The 16,584-nt window shown below is 41.8% G+C and overlaps 1 protein-coding gene across 3 annotated transcripts in view; it reads right to left on the bottom strand.

Moving 5' to 3' along the window:
• MORC4 (MORC family CW-type zinc finger 4) overlaps positions 1-14,424 on the bottom strand; it is a 62,497-nt gene extending 48,073 nt beyond the window's left edge. For 2 of the 3 annotated variants that reach the window (XM_066249464.1, XM_066249463.1), the window contains exons 1-4: positions 14,073-14,424; positions 13,882-13,954; positions 5,432-5,564; positions 263-480 (exon numbers count right to left, since the gene is read on the bottom strand). In XM_066249464.1, the coding sequence (XP_066105561.1) occupies positions 263-480; positions 5,432-5,564; positions 13,882-13,954; positions 14,073-14,174 (526 nt within the window). In that variant the 5' untranslated portion in view covers positions 14,175-14,424. The remainder of the gene's footprint in view (positions 1-262; positions 481-5,431; positions 5,565-13,881; positions 13,955-14,072) is intronic. The other variant, XM_066249465.1, reaches the window with a different exon arrangement.
• Positions 14,425-16,584: the final 2,160 nt, after the last annotated feature.

Here is a 16,584-nt window from a genome sequence, read left to right as displayed (position 1 = left end):
TAGGGGAAAAATAATGAGGGAGTGGTGGGGGGGGAGATAGAGATCAAATCACATAAAAATGAAATTTTCCATACAACAAAAACATTTCTCAGCTTCTGTCAAGGGTCCAATCATTCTTTTAAAACATTTACTAGAAAAAAATTCAAGTTAAATTTAAGACAGTTGAATTGATAGCTAGATTTGACTTCAAGAAATAGGCTTCCATTAAAATACCAAAGTAGACTAATTTTTAACCAAAATTCTCCATTTCCAGAAAGGATATTGTTTTGCTGGTTGAATGGAACAATTGGTACAATAACTGCCTGGGCCTGTACACATTCCAGGTAGGTCTGTGATAGGAGTCCAACAGTGAGGGTACCCCCATTCTTGGTGAAGACAAGAGCGTCCTTTCCTAGCCGCATGGAGCCTGACTTGAAACCATTACCAAAGACCCCGATGGGACATTGGCTCTTCTTTATTACTTTATCTGTAAAGCCAAAGCTGTAATTATACAAGAAAAAAGGAATCAGGAAAAAAGAAACCAGAGAGGTAAAAAGCATCCTAAGATAGGTGACAGGCAATGAATAACACTTGTAAAAAGTCATTTTTATTTTCTTTAGATATTTCTGGGCAAAACTATAGTTAAAAACATAGAAAATTACTATGGGGTAATGGGACTGATTTTCCTGTGTGGTTTGTGTATACATAAACACTTCCAGAAAATTAGTCACACTTTAAAAATGGAACGGAGGCCTCTCTTCACTAACAAAGATAGCTGGAGAAGGCCATAGGTAGTTTTCTTTTTTTAGAGAAAATGGCTCTCATTGCTAATAGTAAGGTTAGGGTAGGGTAAAAAGAGTGGTTATCTCAGAGTACACTGTATAGAGGGTAACAAAAGTACCAGATAGCAGCATTGGTCAGAAGGACCAGACTAGGTATCTGCTAACCTGGTTATTTCACCTTCTAGAAACCTCTGACAGTCAGAGTTTATATATCTTAACAATTTCAACTATTCATTCAAAAGATAATACTTCCAATTCTTACCCTCTGTTCCATATGCTGGGACAGTTCATTGGAATGTGGCCAGTGGATAAAAATAGGTAGTTCTGTCTCTGAATATCAAGCAAACAGCTGCAGTATAAAGTCTTTCTTGTTCTATTAAGGGTATTTCACTGAGTCACTTCAACAATCTCGAGCTTTTTATGATCAGCTTACTCTGGGAACCAGATCCTTTCCCTTTCATAGATTCTCTACTCAAACATGCAACAAAATAATAGAACCAAGAAAACTGAAGATATGAAATCTAGAAAATGATTAATCTTCCCTCACCACAAATAAAACTAATTTTAAGGAGTGTTTCTCTTCAGACTGACTAAATTTACAATGTTGTACACTGCTATTCATTCAATAAATATGAATACTTAGTAAGTAGCTACTATGTGCCATGCTTTGTGCTAAATACTGAACACAAACCTGTCAATAAAAGAGGCACGATTCTTGCTCTTGTGATTTACAGTCTAAAGAAAGGTTTCATATAATACAGATTAGACTCCTCTCCAACATCAATAAAATAGACACTCTACGTGCCATGTCGGAGCAACATGGCCTTGGCTCTTACACTTTTGTACAGGGTTGAGTTGCCTGGTTTCCACTTCTTAAAGGCCGTGGTTTGTGTTTATTCCCTGAGAAGTACCACCTTTCAATTTACTATTTCAAAGTGTTATACAATAACACCATTAAGTCCTTCTAGAGTAGATAATTTGCAAGAGTTTTGTGCATCCTACAAATAAATCTAATGACAGAGAAAAGAAGTTTCTAGGATAGTACTTCCTTTGAAAATCCCAAAGGAGTGTTCTATTTCTGCTGTCTGAGGGCCTTAGTATTCTAGGAATTAAACTTACAGAAGTTGCTAAGTTTCAGGCTGTCCAATTCCTCTTTTGAAAAAACTGACTAGAAAAGATGTGGTCATTCCAAGGATTAAATTATGTACTGTATGCACAATATATAATAAAGTAGTATTTAAACTTGAATTTTAAACTAACTCTGGAAGTCACTCTGAGAATTGGCATGTGCTGTCCTCTAGCTCTACTTCAGGTCTAATATCATATCTAAAACTCAGGGCTCTTCATAAACAGTAGCCTCTCACTTGAAATGAATCTACACAGTTATCTGAACTTAAAGTTTCTCTAATGTTACAAAAGCTTCAATTACGTGGCCCAGGCAAAGTGGTGAAAATCGAGAGACTATATTACTCTCTGAAGTTCCTAGCCATTCCTGCCTTTTCTGCCATCTCTTCTCTTTTCTCCTTTGTGAGCATAAACCCTGATTGTGTTACTTAGTTTGAGAAGACCAAATGATTATACAAGGTTGAGAAATAAGTAGCAGAGCAAAGCCAGACCAGAAATGAAAAAGGCTAAGAATAATGAGAAGACAGAACTTGGAAGCTTTGGGTAGCGTTTTGTTACACTTGCTTCTTCCTGTGTGTTCTTTTATTCCACTTTCTAGTTCCATGCTAGGTATTCTATTTAACTGGAAATTGTAGAATGGATGCCAGATACTAATCAAATAACTACCTAACATAAAAGCCTTCCCAGAAATAATGGAATTGCTTTATACAGTTCGTTATAGCTCCTTCATTTTTCCCAGAGGTGGCTTGGCTTAGGAAGTGGTTTCTCTTTACTAAGTCCTGTTCTATCTTCTTGTCTAAGAGGTAACAGTAAACCAGGAAGACAGCAGCTTGTTCTTGACTTTATTAAAATATCAAGATTCTAAAATCTAGAGAGGTAAATTTAAAGTGGGACTCTGACCAATGAAACAAACCTTAACAAATTCATGGACATACAAGGTGGGGGAACTGCTGTTTCCTAGATATACTGGTGATATAATATGCAGTATAAAAAACGAGAGACTGCTAAGCACACCGCTATTCTCTGGTAGTTGTTTCAGAAAGGACTTACTAGGAAATGTACTGAGCAGAGGTAGCAGATGCCTTCTATCTATGGATCTGTGGCTGCTTTCAATCCTTGACCTCTGAAAAAAGGTTTCCACCTTGCTGAACAAGGCAGCTGAATATATAGACTAGCCAGTTCACATACTAACCACAGAAACGAAAGAGAATTAACTGTGGACCTTAAAGAAATTTAAGGATACTTTTCCTTTTTAATTTGATGTTCATGGGATTCTGTATTGATGGGAGAAGTTGTTGCTTCAATTACATAAGTATTTTATTAGCCCGAAAATAGGAAGATTAGCATAAAGAGCTGGAAAGTGTGGATAGGATTATAAGAAATACTATAGATCAAATAGGATTTCTGTAGGCTTAATAATCCTGCATAACTACCTCTATTATTTTTCCAAATATAAAAGTAATATGCCCCCAAACCAACAAAGGAAAAATTAATATACTTAATAATTTTCAAAGCTACCTCTAAAGTTCAATTATTTAAAAAAGAAATTGTGATAAATGGTTAAAAGTTAGGATTGGATTATGGGCCCAGCACGCTTCCGCTGCTCAACTCTGCTAGCGGTTAAAAGTTAGGATTCGATTAAATGATGTCTTCTAAATAACAGATTCAACTTTGTTTTAAGACACAATCAACAGTTCAAATGCTATGGTACTGTTCACCTGAAACCTATGTACTCTTATTGATCAATGTCACCCCATTAAATATAAATTCTAAATAAAAAAGATACAATCAGAAATAAAATCCAGCATATATACCATGCATAATCTAGGACTCATTAAAAATTCTCTAAAATTAATTTTTTTAATATGAGAAACAATTTTCCCAGATCCCATTAGTGGGAAACATATTTGGCATGGTAACGCCAAAGAATTCTATGGCTAAAGAGGTTTCTGTCTGTTTAGCTATTTTATTCCTCGGAGAAAAAAAAATGAAATTTTAAATGAACAACACACGTCCTTCATATTTCAACTCAAATGTAATTTCTTCAGGGTAGCCTTTTTGGATTCAATAGATTAGGGCAGATCACTCCATTACATGCTCGCCTGGAACTGTACTCTTCCTTCACAGCAGTTACCACTCGGTGGGATAGCCTATTTAGTTGTATCCACCACTAGTCAATCCTTTTATATTATATATTTCTCACTAAACTCTCAGCCCCTTGAGAGAAAGGATCACGTCTGTCTGATTCACCTCTTTATCTCCAGTGACTTTCACATGGTGATCAATAAAATGTGTTGAATGAATCGGGAACAAAAATTGTTTGAATTAATTTGAAACCATCCTCTTTCTTCCTCCTGCCTTACAACTATAAGCACCAGCTCTCACAGATGTAGTTCCACAGACAAAATGGGAAGCAGTCACAATATCTGCTGAGCCCACTATTTGATACCCATGTCACTGGGATTAGGTGTGGCATGAAGGAGTCAGTAAGAAGATAAGTGATTAAGGGGGAAAAAAAAACTAGTACAGAATTAAACATATATTTGGGTTCCACTCCATATAAAATTGCATATATCTTAATATAAAAATTCACTTGAGATAAAAGTGATGCTGTAAGTTGAAAAATAGGGCCAGCTCTATAACTTCATTAACATACTGGCCATATTCTTATCTCACTTCTAAACGCTGTCCCCAAATATTCTTCTAATTATGTGGGTTTGTGACACAGGTACACAGACTGCTGAGTGGTAAAACATAACCACTTTTATAATGGGCTTTTGTCTAAATTTCATTTCTTTTCTCTGATGGATCAAAGGGATTTCTCTATAAACAGGGTTACAGAATTAGAATACCCTCAAAGAAAACTACAACTAGAGGAATGTTTTCTGTATCTGCAGTTTGAGGCCCTTTCCCTCCTCCATAGGATCCCTTCATTGTTACTTATGCTTCACACATTAGATGACCCGAGAGTCCTATGTAAAACTTTAAAGATTATGTATATAAACACCTTCTATTTATCTTTTATGGGTCTTGATTTTACCCAGGTATTCATATTTTTAATCCAAAGATCATTTCCATTCCAATACTTCCCACTTAAGAGTGAATATAGGTTAATATAATTTGGAGGTCTCAGTCCAGTGATGGTCTTTACGCTTGTTCTTCTCTTTGCCTGAATTGTCATGCCTGGTCCCCTGTTCCTTTACCTTGTTCAATTCCATTATTCACCCTTACATCTCAGCTTAAATATCACTTCCTCTGCAACACTTTTGCTGACCTCCTGGATCAGACTGAGTTATAATTTCCTATCGTTATACTTAATTTTTATTATGATTATCGCCTAAATAGTCTGAATTGCCAGCCAGACTGTACATTCTGTGAGGGCAAAAACACTGCCTATTTCATAACCAGTGCCCTAGCACATAATAGATGCTCAATAAGGGTTTGTTGAATGAATAAAGGGAAAGCAAAATATTAAAGAAAATCAATACACCTTAACTAGAGTTCACGAATTCAAGACAAGAGACAAAAAATGAAGACATTTTTACCTGAGCATTCGGTGTAATTTATGAGGTGTCATTCCACATCCATCATCAGTAAAGGTCAAACAAGATTTATTCTTGACCTCCTCAACATCTATAAAGACCGTCCTGGCGGATACATCTGGATCTACAGCGTTATCTGCAAAAGGTAGAAATCTGTGATATTAGATCTCTTTTTCTAATATTTTATTAAAATCTCTAGTTCAGTGCCCCCTAAGACATAGATAATATCCTTTATTCCCTTCATGTGGATGTCCCAGAAGGTAAGCAGGAAACATTAATGGTAGTGCACATACTAGGTTATAGGGAACAACAGATATGAAGGCAGATGGGGTTATAGGCTGATTTTTATTTCATCTAATGTCTGATCAGCAATCTGCTTTTCTCCCTTCAATCTTCAGGTTCCGTGGGAAAAAAGAACTCTTCCTAAGTACAAAGCATTTTGGTCTGTTTTCATCTTATTATTTCTTGTCTTTAAGCCACTTTACTACTCATGAACTCCACCATAAAAGGGGGCTATGGAGAAGAGCTAAATCCCAGTTTTGGTACAAATAGAGGCATATTACACACATTACAATTTACTTGTGAAAAATTTATTTTCTACTTTTTTATATCACCTCCTCTGTTAAAGAACACAGATATTATTATCACCATCCTTGCTTACAGCCTAAGAAGCATTGAAAGAGTTAGAGGTTAAAATGAAAACATTTCATTGCCTGCCTAGATCCCAGTGACGGTAGCAAGCTTGCTTAGAGAGAAAGACTGATTCTGCTGGGATATTCTAATAGTCTTAAAGGCAACACTGTCCAACCCTCATTAAATGGAGAACACAGAATTAAAGTAGAAAAAGTATATAGAAGAAGTTTCATGGCCCTGGCTGTTTGGCTCAGTGGTAGAGCGTCAGCCTGGCGTGCAGAAGTCCCAGGTTCAATTCCCGGCCAGGGCACACAGGAGAAGCGTGCATCTGTTTCTCCACCCCTCCCCCTCCTTCCTCTCTGTCTCTCTCTTCCCCTCCCGCAGCCGAGGCTCCATTGGAGCAAAGATGGCCCGGGCGCTGGGGATGGCTCTTTGGCCTCTGCCCCAGGTGCTAGAGTGGCTCTGGTCGCAACAGAGCGACGCCCCGGAGGGGCAGAGCATCGCCCCCTGATGGGCAGAGAGTCGCCCCCTGGTGGGCATGCCCAGTGGATCCCGGTCGGGCGCATGCGGGAGTCTATCTGTCTCTCCCCGTTTCCGGCTTCATAAAAAAAAAAAAGAAAGAAAAAGTTTCACAATTCCTCCTGAGATGGGTCTTTAGAATAGGTTATTTAAAACTCCAAAGATATCAAATATAGTTATATGCTAACATATGCACCATGTCCACAATGCCAGGGGTACCTTTGTCTAGTGGCCACTTCTTTTTGCCACAGATGCCACTTTGCACAATTGTCAGTCACTGACACATGTGGTGCCACTGTCTCGTTAGGACTCAATGGCCCAAGTGGGAGAGCAGTCTGTACAGTCTGTTGGGTAGGTTTTTGAGCACTCCTGTCTCTACTGGCTCTCTAATCAAGACCGAGACCTTTTCTTCTACCTTTTTCCTGTTCCGTGGCATTCCACACTGCTTTACTGATACCACATGGCTGGGCTGAGAGATCCAATGGGGGGCTGGTTGTATACTGATCCCATTACCACTGTTCAAACTGTGGCATTTCTCCAGTAGGAACATCTTTTGCAAGTAACAGAACTATTATACATATTCAAAATATCAATTTTTACAAGACAATTAACAGTATCTGTTATAGCCACTTGGATATGTGGAATGTCCATCAACTAAAACAAGACACAGAATAATTTCAAGGGCGACAATGATGTTGCCAGAATCAGTGATAAAACTGTCACTGATTATAACCTGAAAAAATGTGTAACAGCCACAAGGCATCACCAATAGTCCTGGAAGGGAGTTAAGAGCTCTGATGGACTCAATCTGTAAGGACTAGGTAGGTCTAAAACCCTGTGCTATGCTGCAGATCAAGTGAGCCAACTTTGGCAAGAATTGTAAGTTTGACATGCAAGAGCGGTTTTATCAGAAATACATGTTTTACTTTGTATATGAGGCAGCACCGTTTTTTTCTTTAACTGACAGAAAAATTCAGCATTTTGAAGCTGCCTCTACTGTTTCAAGAAACCACTTGGGAAGTAGGCCTTGAATTGTTTTAGGATCTATCAGTCATTCCTGCTGGCAGGAAGCCAGGGTCATTAAGAATGACACCTTTAACTTGTCAACCAACAACAGGACATCATGTCTACTTTGAAAACTTTGCACACAGAGAAAATTTTTCTAACACTTTATGAACATTCGCAATTCAAACATGCAACACACATCAGTTCTTATTCTGTGTTCATATAACAGTACATTCAATGAATCCGCTCAAAGGTCTCTCATAAAATCACTTTTACTTTTTTCCTCTTTACTGCAAAATTTGCCCAAACTTTACCACGTGCTTCTTTACAGGAACACATCAAAGGATTTCCAATACAGGCACTTCAGGAGTTACAAGGTAGCTGCCAGGAGCAGCTAGATATTTTATCTCCTTGGCTGGAAGCTGGTGGAGTAGAGGGGGGAGGGGGCATGCAAGAGGCTTGGGTCAGCTGGAGCAGCAGGGAAGAGATCAGCGAGGCACCCACACCAGTAAGATTAGCTTTGCATTTGCTTTCAGTTTTAAGTGGCCTTTCACTTGGCCTCAACAAATGAAATGATAACAATAATAAGATCAGACTCAACAAATGAATTTATAATAAAGCACCAATATGGCAGCTGATTTCAATCCTACCTCTTGCCACTTGACCTTCCAAAAATGGATGCTGCCAGATCCCAGGGAGTCTATATCTATATTCTCCTGTGACCTAACCCACCCAGCCTTATGAACAGGAAAGACAATGAGAAAATTCCTATTCTTCTCCCCTCACCCTCTACTTACGCAAGAGCTGCACTAGCAGATCTTGAGATGTCCTTCTCCCCTGACCTGACCCACACAATCTCATGTTCTATGGGATCCCAAGGAGTCATATCTAACCTGCCTCATCCTAACCCTTAGTGGGAGGACCCTATACCTACCTCTCCTGATCCATCACTTAGTCTAGAGAGCATGAAAAACCAGATTGCAGGCAAGCTATCTTATTCCTTAATCTTGTCCATCCAATACCTGATCTTCTAAAAAAGTATTGTATCTGAAGCCTCATTCCTCATCAGAACCCTGAGGGCAATGAGAAATTGTCCCATGACAGCCTACCTGGAGAGACAGGTTGGAGAGCGGGGAGATGGCCTTTCTGGATTTTTAATTGAATTTACTGGGGTGACATTGGTTAATAAAATTATATAATCTTAAGTTTATAGTTCGATAATATATCAACTGTATATTGTATTGTATCATGACAAATCAAATCTCCTTCCATCACCATTTATCCCTCTGGGGAGATGGCTTTGAGGTAGCACTTCACAAGTCTCCCATCTGCTCCTGTCCCAGAAGGATGGCCTATGTGGATTCCTGCAAGTTCAACAGGGCCAAGCTGCTGTCCTACAGACATCCTGCAAGTATCCAAACATATTGTTTAAAATTAGGTCATCGGCCCTGGCCGGTTGGCTCAGCGGTGGAGCGTCGGCCTGGCATGCGGGAGTCCCGGGTTCGATTCCCAGCCAGGGCACACAGGAGAAGCACCCATCTGCTTCTCCACCCCTCCCCTTCTCCTACCTCTCTGTCTCTCTTTCTTCCCCTCCCGCAGCCAAGGCTCCATTGGAGCTGAGATGGCCCGGGCGCTGGGGATGGCTCTGTGGCCTCTGCCTCAGGCGCTAGAATGGCTCTGGATGCAGCAGAGCGACGCCCCAGAGGGGCAGAATATCGCCCCCTGATGGGCATGCCAGGTGGATCCCGGTCGGGCGCATGAGGGAGTCTGTCTGACTGCCTCCCCTTTTCCAGCTTCGGAAAAATGAAAAAAATAAAATAAAATCAATAATAAAATTAGGTCATCATCTCCTGACACAAACTATCCTTCTTCTGTTCCACACACACACACACACACACACACACACACACGGTGGGGCAAAAGTAGGTTTACAGTTGTGAATATGTGAAACACAGAGTTTATTCTTGTATTATTATTTATTCATTATTGTATTATTTTCCATATGAACTGTAAATCGACTTTTGCCCAACCCTCTTTACACACACACACACACACACACACACATACCCACCCATAGTGTTAGCATTCAAATGACCACAAGTTTGAAATCCAACAGCCTAATTTATCCCTCTCTCTCTGACACTATACATCCCTAGGCTTTCTCACATCTTGCTATTTCTATTCCCATTGTCATTTTCTTAGTTTACAGAGTTTATTCCCTCTCATCTGAATAATTGTGATCATCTCCTTACCAGTCTTTTAAAGCCATGTCGCTCTCTTCTCCAATCCATCTAATACACTGATGCAAGATAAATTTTCCTGAAGCACAGCTCTGATGATGACATTCCCGACTCAGAAAATTTAGGACTAAAAGGCCAAATATCCAAGCCTCCCTGTCACATCCTGGTCTCAGTGGGCCTTTATAACCTCATTCTCTACTTGGTACTTGTCATAAAAAAGACCTGTGTTTGAATCCTGGATCTGCCACTTACTAGATATGGAACCTTGGAAAAGTCAATTAAAAACTCTGAGCCTCAGCATCCTTATCTGTGGGATGAGAGTAGTAGTAGTAGTAGTAGTAATAATAATACTAATAATAATAATAATATTTACTTCAAAGGGTAAATTAAAAATATATTTGTGAAAGCTCTTTGTAAGCTCTCTAAGGACCTAGAGTTTTGTCTACTTGTGAACTTCATGCTCTAATTAAATTCAACTACTCAGTATTCTTCATGCCTTTGTTCATGCAGTTGTTACTTTCCCCTGGAATGCTCTCCCCTCCCCACACCCATATCCACATGTCCCAATCCTTCAAATCTCAGCTCAAATGTCATGTCTACAAGGCTTTTCCAAACCCTCTTCTTCCTGGTAAGCTGGAAGTCATCCCTCTCTCCTCTGAACTGCCCATAGCACTCGTTGTATATATCTCTACTGATTCATCACTTTTATTTTGTTGTTGTATAAAGCATAAACCTTCTGTACATATTTCATCTCCCTTACTAGAAGAGTAATTTTTTTTTACCTACAATGGTGGCCTTGCCCACAGTGAGTACTCAATAAATATTTATTGAATGAATGATTCACTAGAAAATTAATGTACACGTGGAGGAGAAAACTGTTGGAAGGAAAATCTACAATGAGAGTTTTGGATGACCAGTTAACACTTTGCTCTCCCTTTTCCCTATTATTAATATGACCACAAATAGCTGTGATTTCGTTTTAAAAATCTGTGGAATTTATGGAACAGAATGGAGAGCCCAGAAATAAAACCACATATATATGGACAAATAATCTTTGACAAAGGAGCCAAAAACACACGTTGGAGAAAAGAAAGCCTCTTCAATAAATGGTGCTGGGAAAAGTGAAAAGCCACATGCAAAAAAATGAAACTTGACTACAGTTTGTCTCCCTGGACAAAAATTATTTCAAAATGGGTCAAAGACCCTAAATATAAGATCTGAAACAATAAAGTACATAGAAGAAGACAGAGGTGCTAATCTTATGGACCTTGGCCTTTGTCAAATTTTAACCCCAAAGGCAAGGGAAGTAAAGGCAAAAAATAAATGAATGGAATTATATTAAACTAAAAATCTTCTGCAGGGAAAAAGAAACCAACAATAAAACAAAAGGGAAGCCAACCAATGGGAGATGATATTTACAAACCACAGCTCTGATAAGGGGTTAATATCTAAAATATATAAAGAACTCACAAAGATCAGCAACAAACAAGCAAGCAATCCAATTAAAAAAATGGGAAGAGGACCTGAACAGACACTTCTCCCAAGAACACATACAAATGGCCAACAGATATATAAAAAGATGCTCAGCTTTGCTACCTATTAGTGAAATGCAAATCAAGACTACAATGAGGTATATCACCTCACACCTGTTAGATTGGCTGTTATCAACAAGACAGGTAATAACAAGAACTGGAGAGGCTGTGGAGAAAAAGAACCTTCATTCACTGCTGGTAGGAATGTAAACTGGTACAGCCATTATGGAAGTCAGTATGGTGGTATCTCAAAAAATTAAGAATATAATTATTATATGATGCAGCAATCTCTTTACTGGGTATCTACCCAAAAAACTTGAGAACACTAGTATACAAAGACACATGCATCCCTATGTTCATCGCAGTATTATTCATAGTGGCCAAAACATGGAAACAACCAAAGTATCCTTCCATAGAGGATTGGACAAAGAAGATGTGGTATATATATACAATGGAATACTGCTCAGCCATAAGAAATGAAGACATATTGCCTGACCAGGTAGTGGCGCAGTGTATAGAGCGTCAGACTGGGATGCAGAAGACCCAGGTTCGAGATCCCGAGGTTGCCAACTTGAGCACGGGCTCATCTGGTTTGAGCAAAGCTTACCAGCTTGGACCCAAGGTCGCTGGCTCAAGCAAGGGGTTACTCGGTCTGCTGCAGCCCCATGGTCAAGGCACATATGAGAAAGCAATCAATGAACAATTAAGGTGTCACAACGAAAAACTAATGATTGATGCTTCTTATCTTTCTCCGTTCCTGTTTGTCTGTCCCTATCTATCCCTCTCTGATTCTCTCTCTGTCACTGTAAAAAAAAAAAAAGAAGACATTGCCATTTACGACAGCATGGATGGACCCAAATACTGAGTGAAATAATCAGAAAAGGCTAAGAACTGTATGATTACACATATAAGTGGGAGATAAAACTAAAGTAGTTACGGGGAGGGAGGTGGAAGGAAGGGAAGTAGGGGGACAAATATATGGTGACAGAAAATGAGTTGACTTTGGGTGATGGGCACACAGTGCAATCAACAGTTCAAATACCATAGAGATGCTTATCTGAAACCTATGTACTCTTATCAATCAATGTCACCCTGTTAAATTTAATTTCTAAATAAAAATAAAAATTGTGGATTTGTATGTATGTGTGCAGACATGTGTGTGTGTATAATACTCATAAAAACTTGTACTCATATAAGACATGTTAGGCCAGGCTTAGGTTAATGCTTCAGACAAAAATCCTATGTATACAGAATTAAAAATCACTCATAAAGTTCAGTACACAGTAGGTACATATGGCTTTTCACAGCTTCACCGTGTGCTGACCTGAGCAGAAAAACACATTTGTCCTCATTCCCACTAAGTAAAATTTTACTTTTCCCTCTTTTTCTCTGTTTTAGTTACATGCACACAGACCTCATCCCACTGTGCAGTTTCACTCAAGGCATTGTACAAAACTTTAAAGATTTGGTCCCTGTTCTCTAGGATTCAAAACCTATCAACGTCACTTTTTCCCCTGCACTTTCTAATGGACAATCATACACATCGTAAGCATTCTGCTTTATGGTCAAACTAATCATGAAAGTTCCCTGTCAGCCTTCCAAACAACTCTCCTGACCATCTCCTTCTGCTGCCCACTGACTTCTTGCCCAAGACAACGCACACTGCATGACCCCAGCGATTGCTTAAGTAGGAACTGGGGCTCATTTGGGAAGCTCTGAAACCATTTTCAAGATTTTTCTTGTGCTACCTTGTCCTGTAAATATTTCTCTCTCCTTTAAGTTTTTGAAAAATTTTACAGTGTGCTTTGTATGCTGCTGTATCTTGTCCAAGAATGCTTTTCTTCTTTGCTTTCTACACAGTATTTAGCATACTACTGCAAAAGCTGGTGGACTTGGCTTCAAGAGATCAACTGCAAACGCTTTAAAAGCAAACATCGGTGGAACAGAGGTTAAGTGCTCAGTGTTCATTCCAGCGGTGTGAGGGCGCTCGTGGACCACGGACCCGGCCCTCCGCAGTCGCAGGGAGCCAAATGCACTCGTGTCATCTCTTAAGGGATGTCCCATCATTCCCAGATTCTCTGGTCCCCAAAGTTAAAGAACTCCTTTTTCCAGACCTTTCCTCATGATCCTGCTGGGTCCACTACAATGCCCCTTTGCTAACTTGGAGCTTTTCGCCGGTAGCCAGTCCCTGTGGAGCCCAGCTGCCTTGGGACCCCATCTCCTTTTGCTTAGAAACTAAACTATCCGAAAATGCCTGGAACATCACGAGCCAGAGAGAAAAACCGCACAGGAGTCCTAACTCTTCGGACACATCTTGTTTCTTCAGCTCTATACGCGGAACCTTGTCCCTGGCTAAAGAGCTGACCCCTCCTCCGCCTGCGGAGCGGGGGCCAGTCCCGACGCCCCCAACCCAGTCCCAGCCCCCCCCCCCACCCGCGGCTCCACACATTCCGCTCGCATCCGCGGCACCACGCTGGCACCACTGCCTTGGGCGATCGCGGCCAGGCCCGCCCTCGCCACTCACCTAGCAGCTCCGCGATGGCACTGAAGGGTCGCGTGTGGCTGCTGGAGTTGCTCTGTAGATAGCGGGGGCTCATCTGGGGGCGAGAGAAGGTCCCGTCCCGCGTGAGGCCTCGGCCCGCCGGGCCCTCCCCGCGCGACCCCCGCAGCCCCGGGGCCCGCGCGCGCGTCCGCCCCCTCGGGTCTCCGACCTACCGTGCTCAGGCGGATCCCAAACGCCTGCGGGCCGCCGCCAGGGCGGGCCAGCCCGCTGCCCGGCGCGCCAGGGCCCGCGGGGGCCCCTCGGTACAGGAGCATTTTTTTGGCCGCCACGATACTCGGTTGCTGTCTCCAAACTACTCGCCCGGCCGTCCCGGGCTGGAGCTCACTCTCTCGCACTCGCAGCTGGCGGCGGCTGTCCCGGGCCCGCCCTCCCTCGCTCCCACCCGCAGCTGGCGGGGGCGGAGCGCGCTCCAGCCACCTGTCCTGGGCGGGAGGGGTGAGGCCGGCAGAGCTGAGCGGCGGCCCCGCCCTGTTAGCACCTCTGCCGACCCACCGACTGCCGGGTGTCCTCTGGGCCGTACAGAAATATGGCGACCTCCTGACAGCCGCTCCTTGATCCCCGCCCCTAATTAATTCTTGGCGTTTGCCATAGGCCAGGCAGCCGAGCGGGAAAGCGCGGGGGGAGGGTGCGTGGGGAGCGGGGGGCGGGGGGAGTACGTGGGGAGGGGCGGGAATGAGGGGAGGAGAGGGAGAGGGTGTAGGGATTTCTGGAACAGAATCCCAGTTAGGCTGCATGACTAACGGGCAGGATAAGGCAAGTCTTACAAGTTCTAAAGACCGCAGTTGTGCTATCTGGGTAGATAGCAGGCTGGCCTGGTGGGAAAGCATTCTGACTACTCTGGCTTAAGTGTCTCCGGAAACACCCGAACTTTTTAGAAGGCAAGTGACAAATCATCTTCAAAGTTTTGCAAGGCTGGGGGTAGTTGTTTATAAAAGAGTAAATGGAATGCACTTAAATACCCCAACGTAGGGATTAGTTGTTACAAAGTGAATATTGATGTGGAAAATATTCATGAGGAAATGCAGGAAACAAGAGGTTACAACATACTGTGTAACTTGATACCTTTTAAATTTGAAAAACAAGTATTGGAAAAACAAGTATACATATATATGCATGTGAATTCTCTCTCTCTCTCTCTCTCTTTCTTTCTCTCTCTCTCTCTCTCTCTCTCTCTCACACACACACACACACACACACACACACACACCCCTGAGAAAACTTGAAATGATATATTCCAAAATGACCGACCTCTCCCCGTCTGGAATTGAATTTTTTTTTTCATTATGTGTACTTTCTAAATTTTGTACTGTGAAACATACACTATTTGATTACTGGAAAAAAGTTTATTAAACAATATAACTTTCCCTAGTATGGGTGAACCATAATTTGACCGTTCCTCTATGACAGGGGTCCCCAAACTACAGCCCGCGGGCCACATGTGGCCCCCTGAGGCCATTTATCTGGCCCCACCGCACTTCCAGAAGGGGCACCACCATCTCATTAGCCAAAAGCAGGCCCATAGTTCCCATTGAAATACTGGTCAGTTTGTTGATTTAAATTTACTTGTTCTTTATTTTAAATATTGTATTTGTTCCCGTTTTGTTTTTTTACTTTTAAATAAGATACGTGCAGTGTGCATAGGGATTTGTTCATAGGTTTTTTTATAGTCCGGCCCTCCAATGGTCTGAGGGACAATGAACTGGCCCCCTGTGTAAAAAGTTTGGGGACCCCTGCTCTATGATAATTCAGGTGGTTTTCAACATTTTTTTCGATAATACAAAAAGTGCCACTTCAGACATCCTCATGTACAGACCATTAATTTTTGGTACTGTTATTTCTCCAGAATATTGCCGTGTCTAATATCATGTTTACTCTTAATAAATACTTACTAAATATTGGGAGGTGAATTATTCTCCCAGAAACAGAACTAAATGTTCCTGATCTGATCTGGGCAATCTTTTCTTCTCCCCCTCCCCCTCCCCCTCCCCCTCCCCATCCCCCTCCCCCTCCCCCTCCCTGTCCCCCTCTCCCTCCTTCTCCATCCTCTTCCCCTTTCCCTCCCCCCTCCTCCTCCTTCTTTCTTTTTTTTTTTGCCAATGTTTTGAACAAAACTGGTGTCTCCATTATTGTTTTAATTTGAATTTCTTCAACTACCAATAAAACTAAATATCTTCTGCCCTGCCTGGTTGGCTTAGTGGTAGAGTGTTAGTTTGGCGTGTGGAAGTCCCGGGTTCGAATCCCGGTCAGGGCACACAGGAGAGGCACCCTTCTACTTCTCCACCCCTCCCTCTCTCTTTTCTCTCTATCTCTCTCTTCCTTTCCTGCAGCCAAGGCTCCATTGGAGCAAAGCTGGCCTGGGTACTGAGGATGGCTCCATGGTCTCCACTTCAGGTGTTAGAATGGCTCCAGTCCCAAGGGATCGACATCCCAGATGGGCAAAACATCGCCCCCTGGTGGGCATGCCAGGTGGATCCCAGTCAGGCGCATGCGGGAGTCTGTCTGTCTGCCTGCCTCCCGGCTTCTCACCTCGGAAAACAACAACAAACCCCAAAAAGCAAAAAACTAAATATTTTCTCAAACATTTATTACATATATATATTTCTTTAAGTGCCTGTTTATAGCTTTGAGCATCATTTCCCAATCCCCCTTGAATCCTTTGCATTT

This window comes from Saccopteryx bilineata, chromosome X (assembly GCF_036850765.1).
Source record: "Saccopteryx bilineata isolate mSacBil1 chromosome X, mSacBil1_pri_phased_curated, whole genome shotgun sequence".
Classification (NCBI taxonomy): Eukaryota; Metazoa; Chordata; class Mammalia; order Chiroptera; family Emballonuridae; genus Saccopteryx; species Saccopteryx bilineata.
The sequence above is the reverse complement of the archived record's forward strand: the minus strand, read 5'-3'. Positions and strand labels throughout refer to the sequence as shown.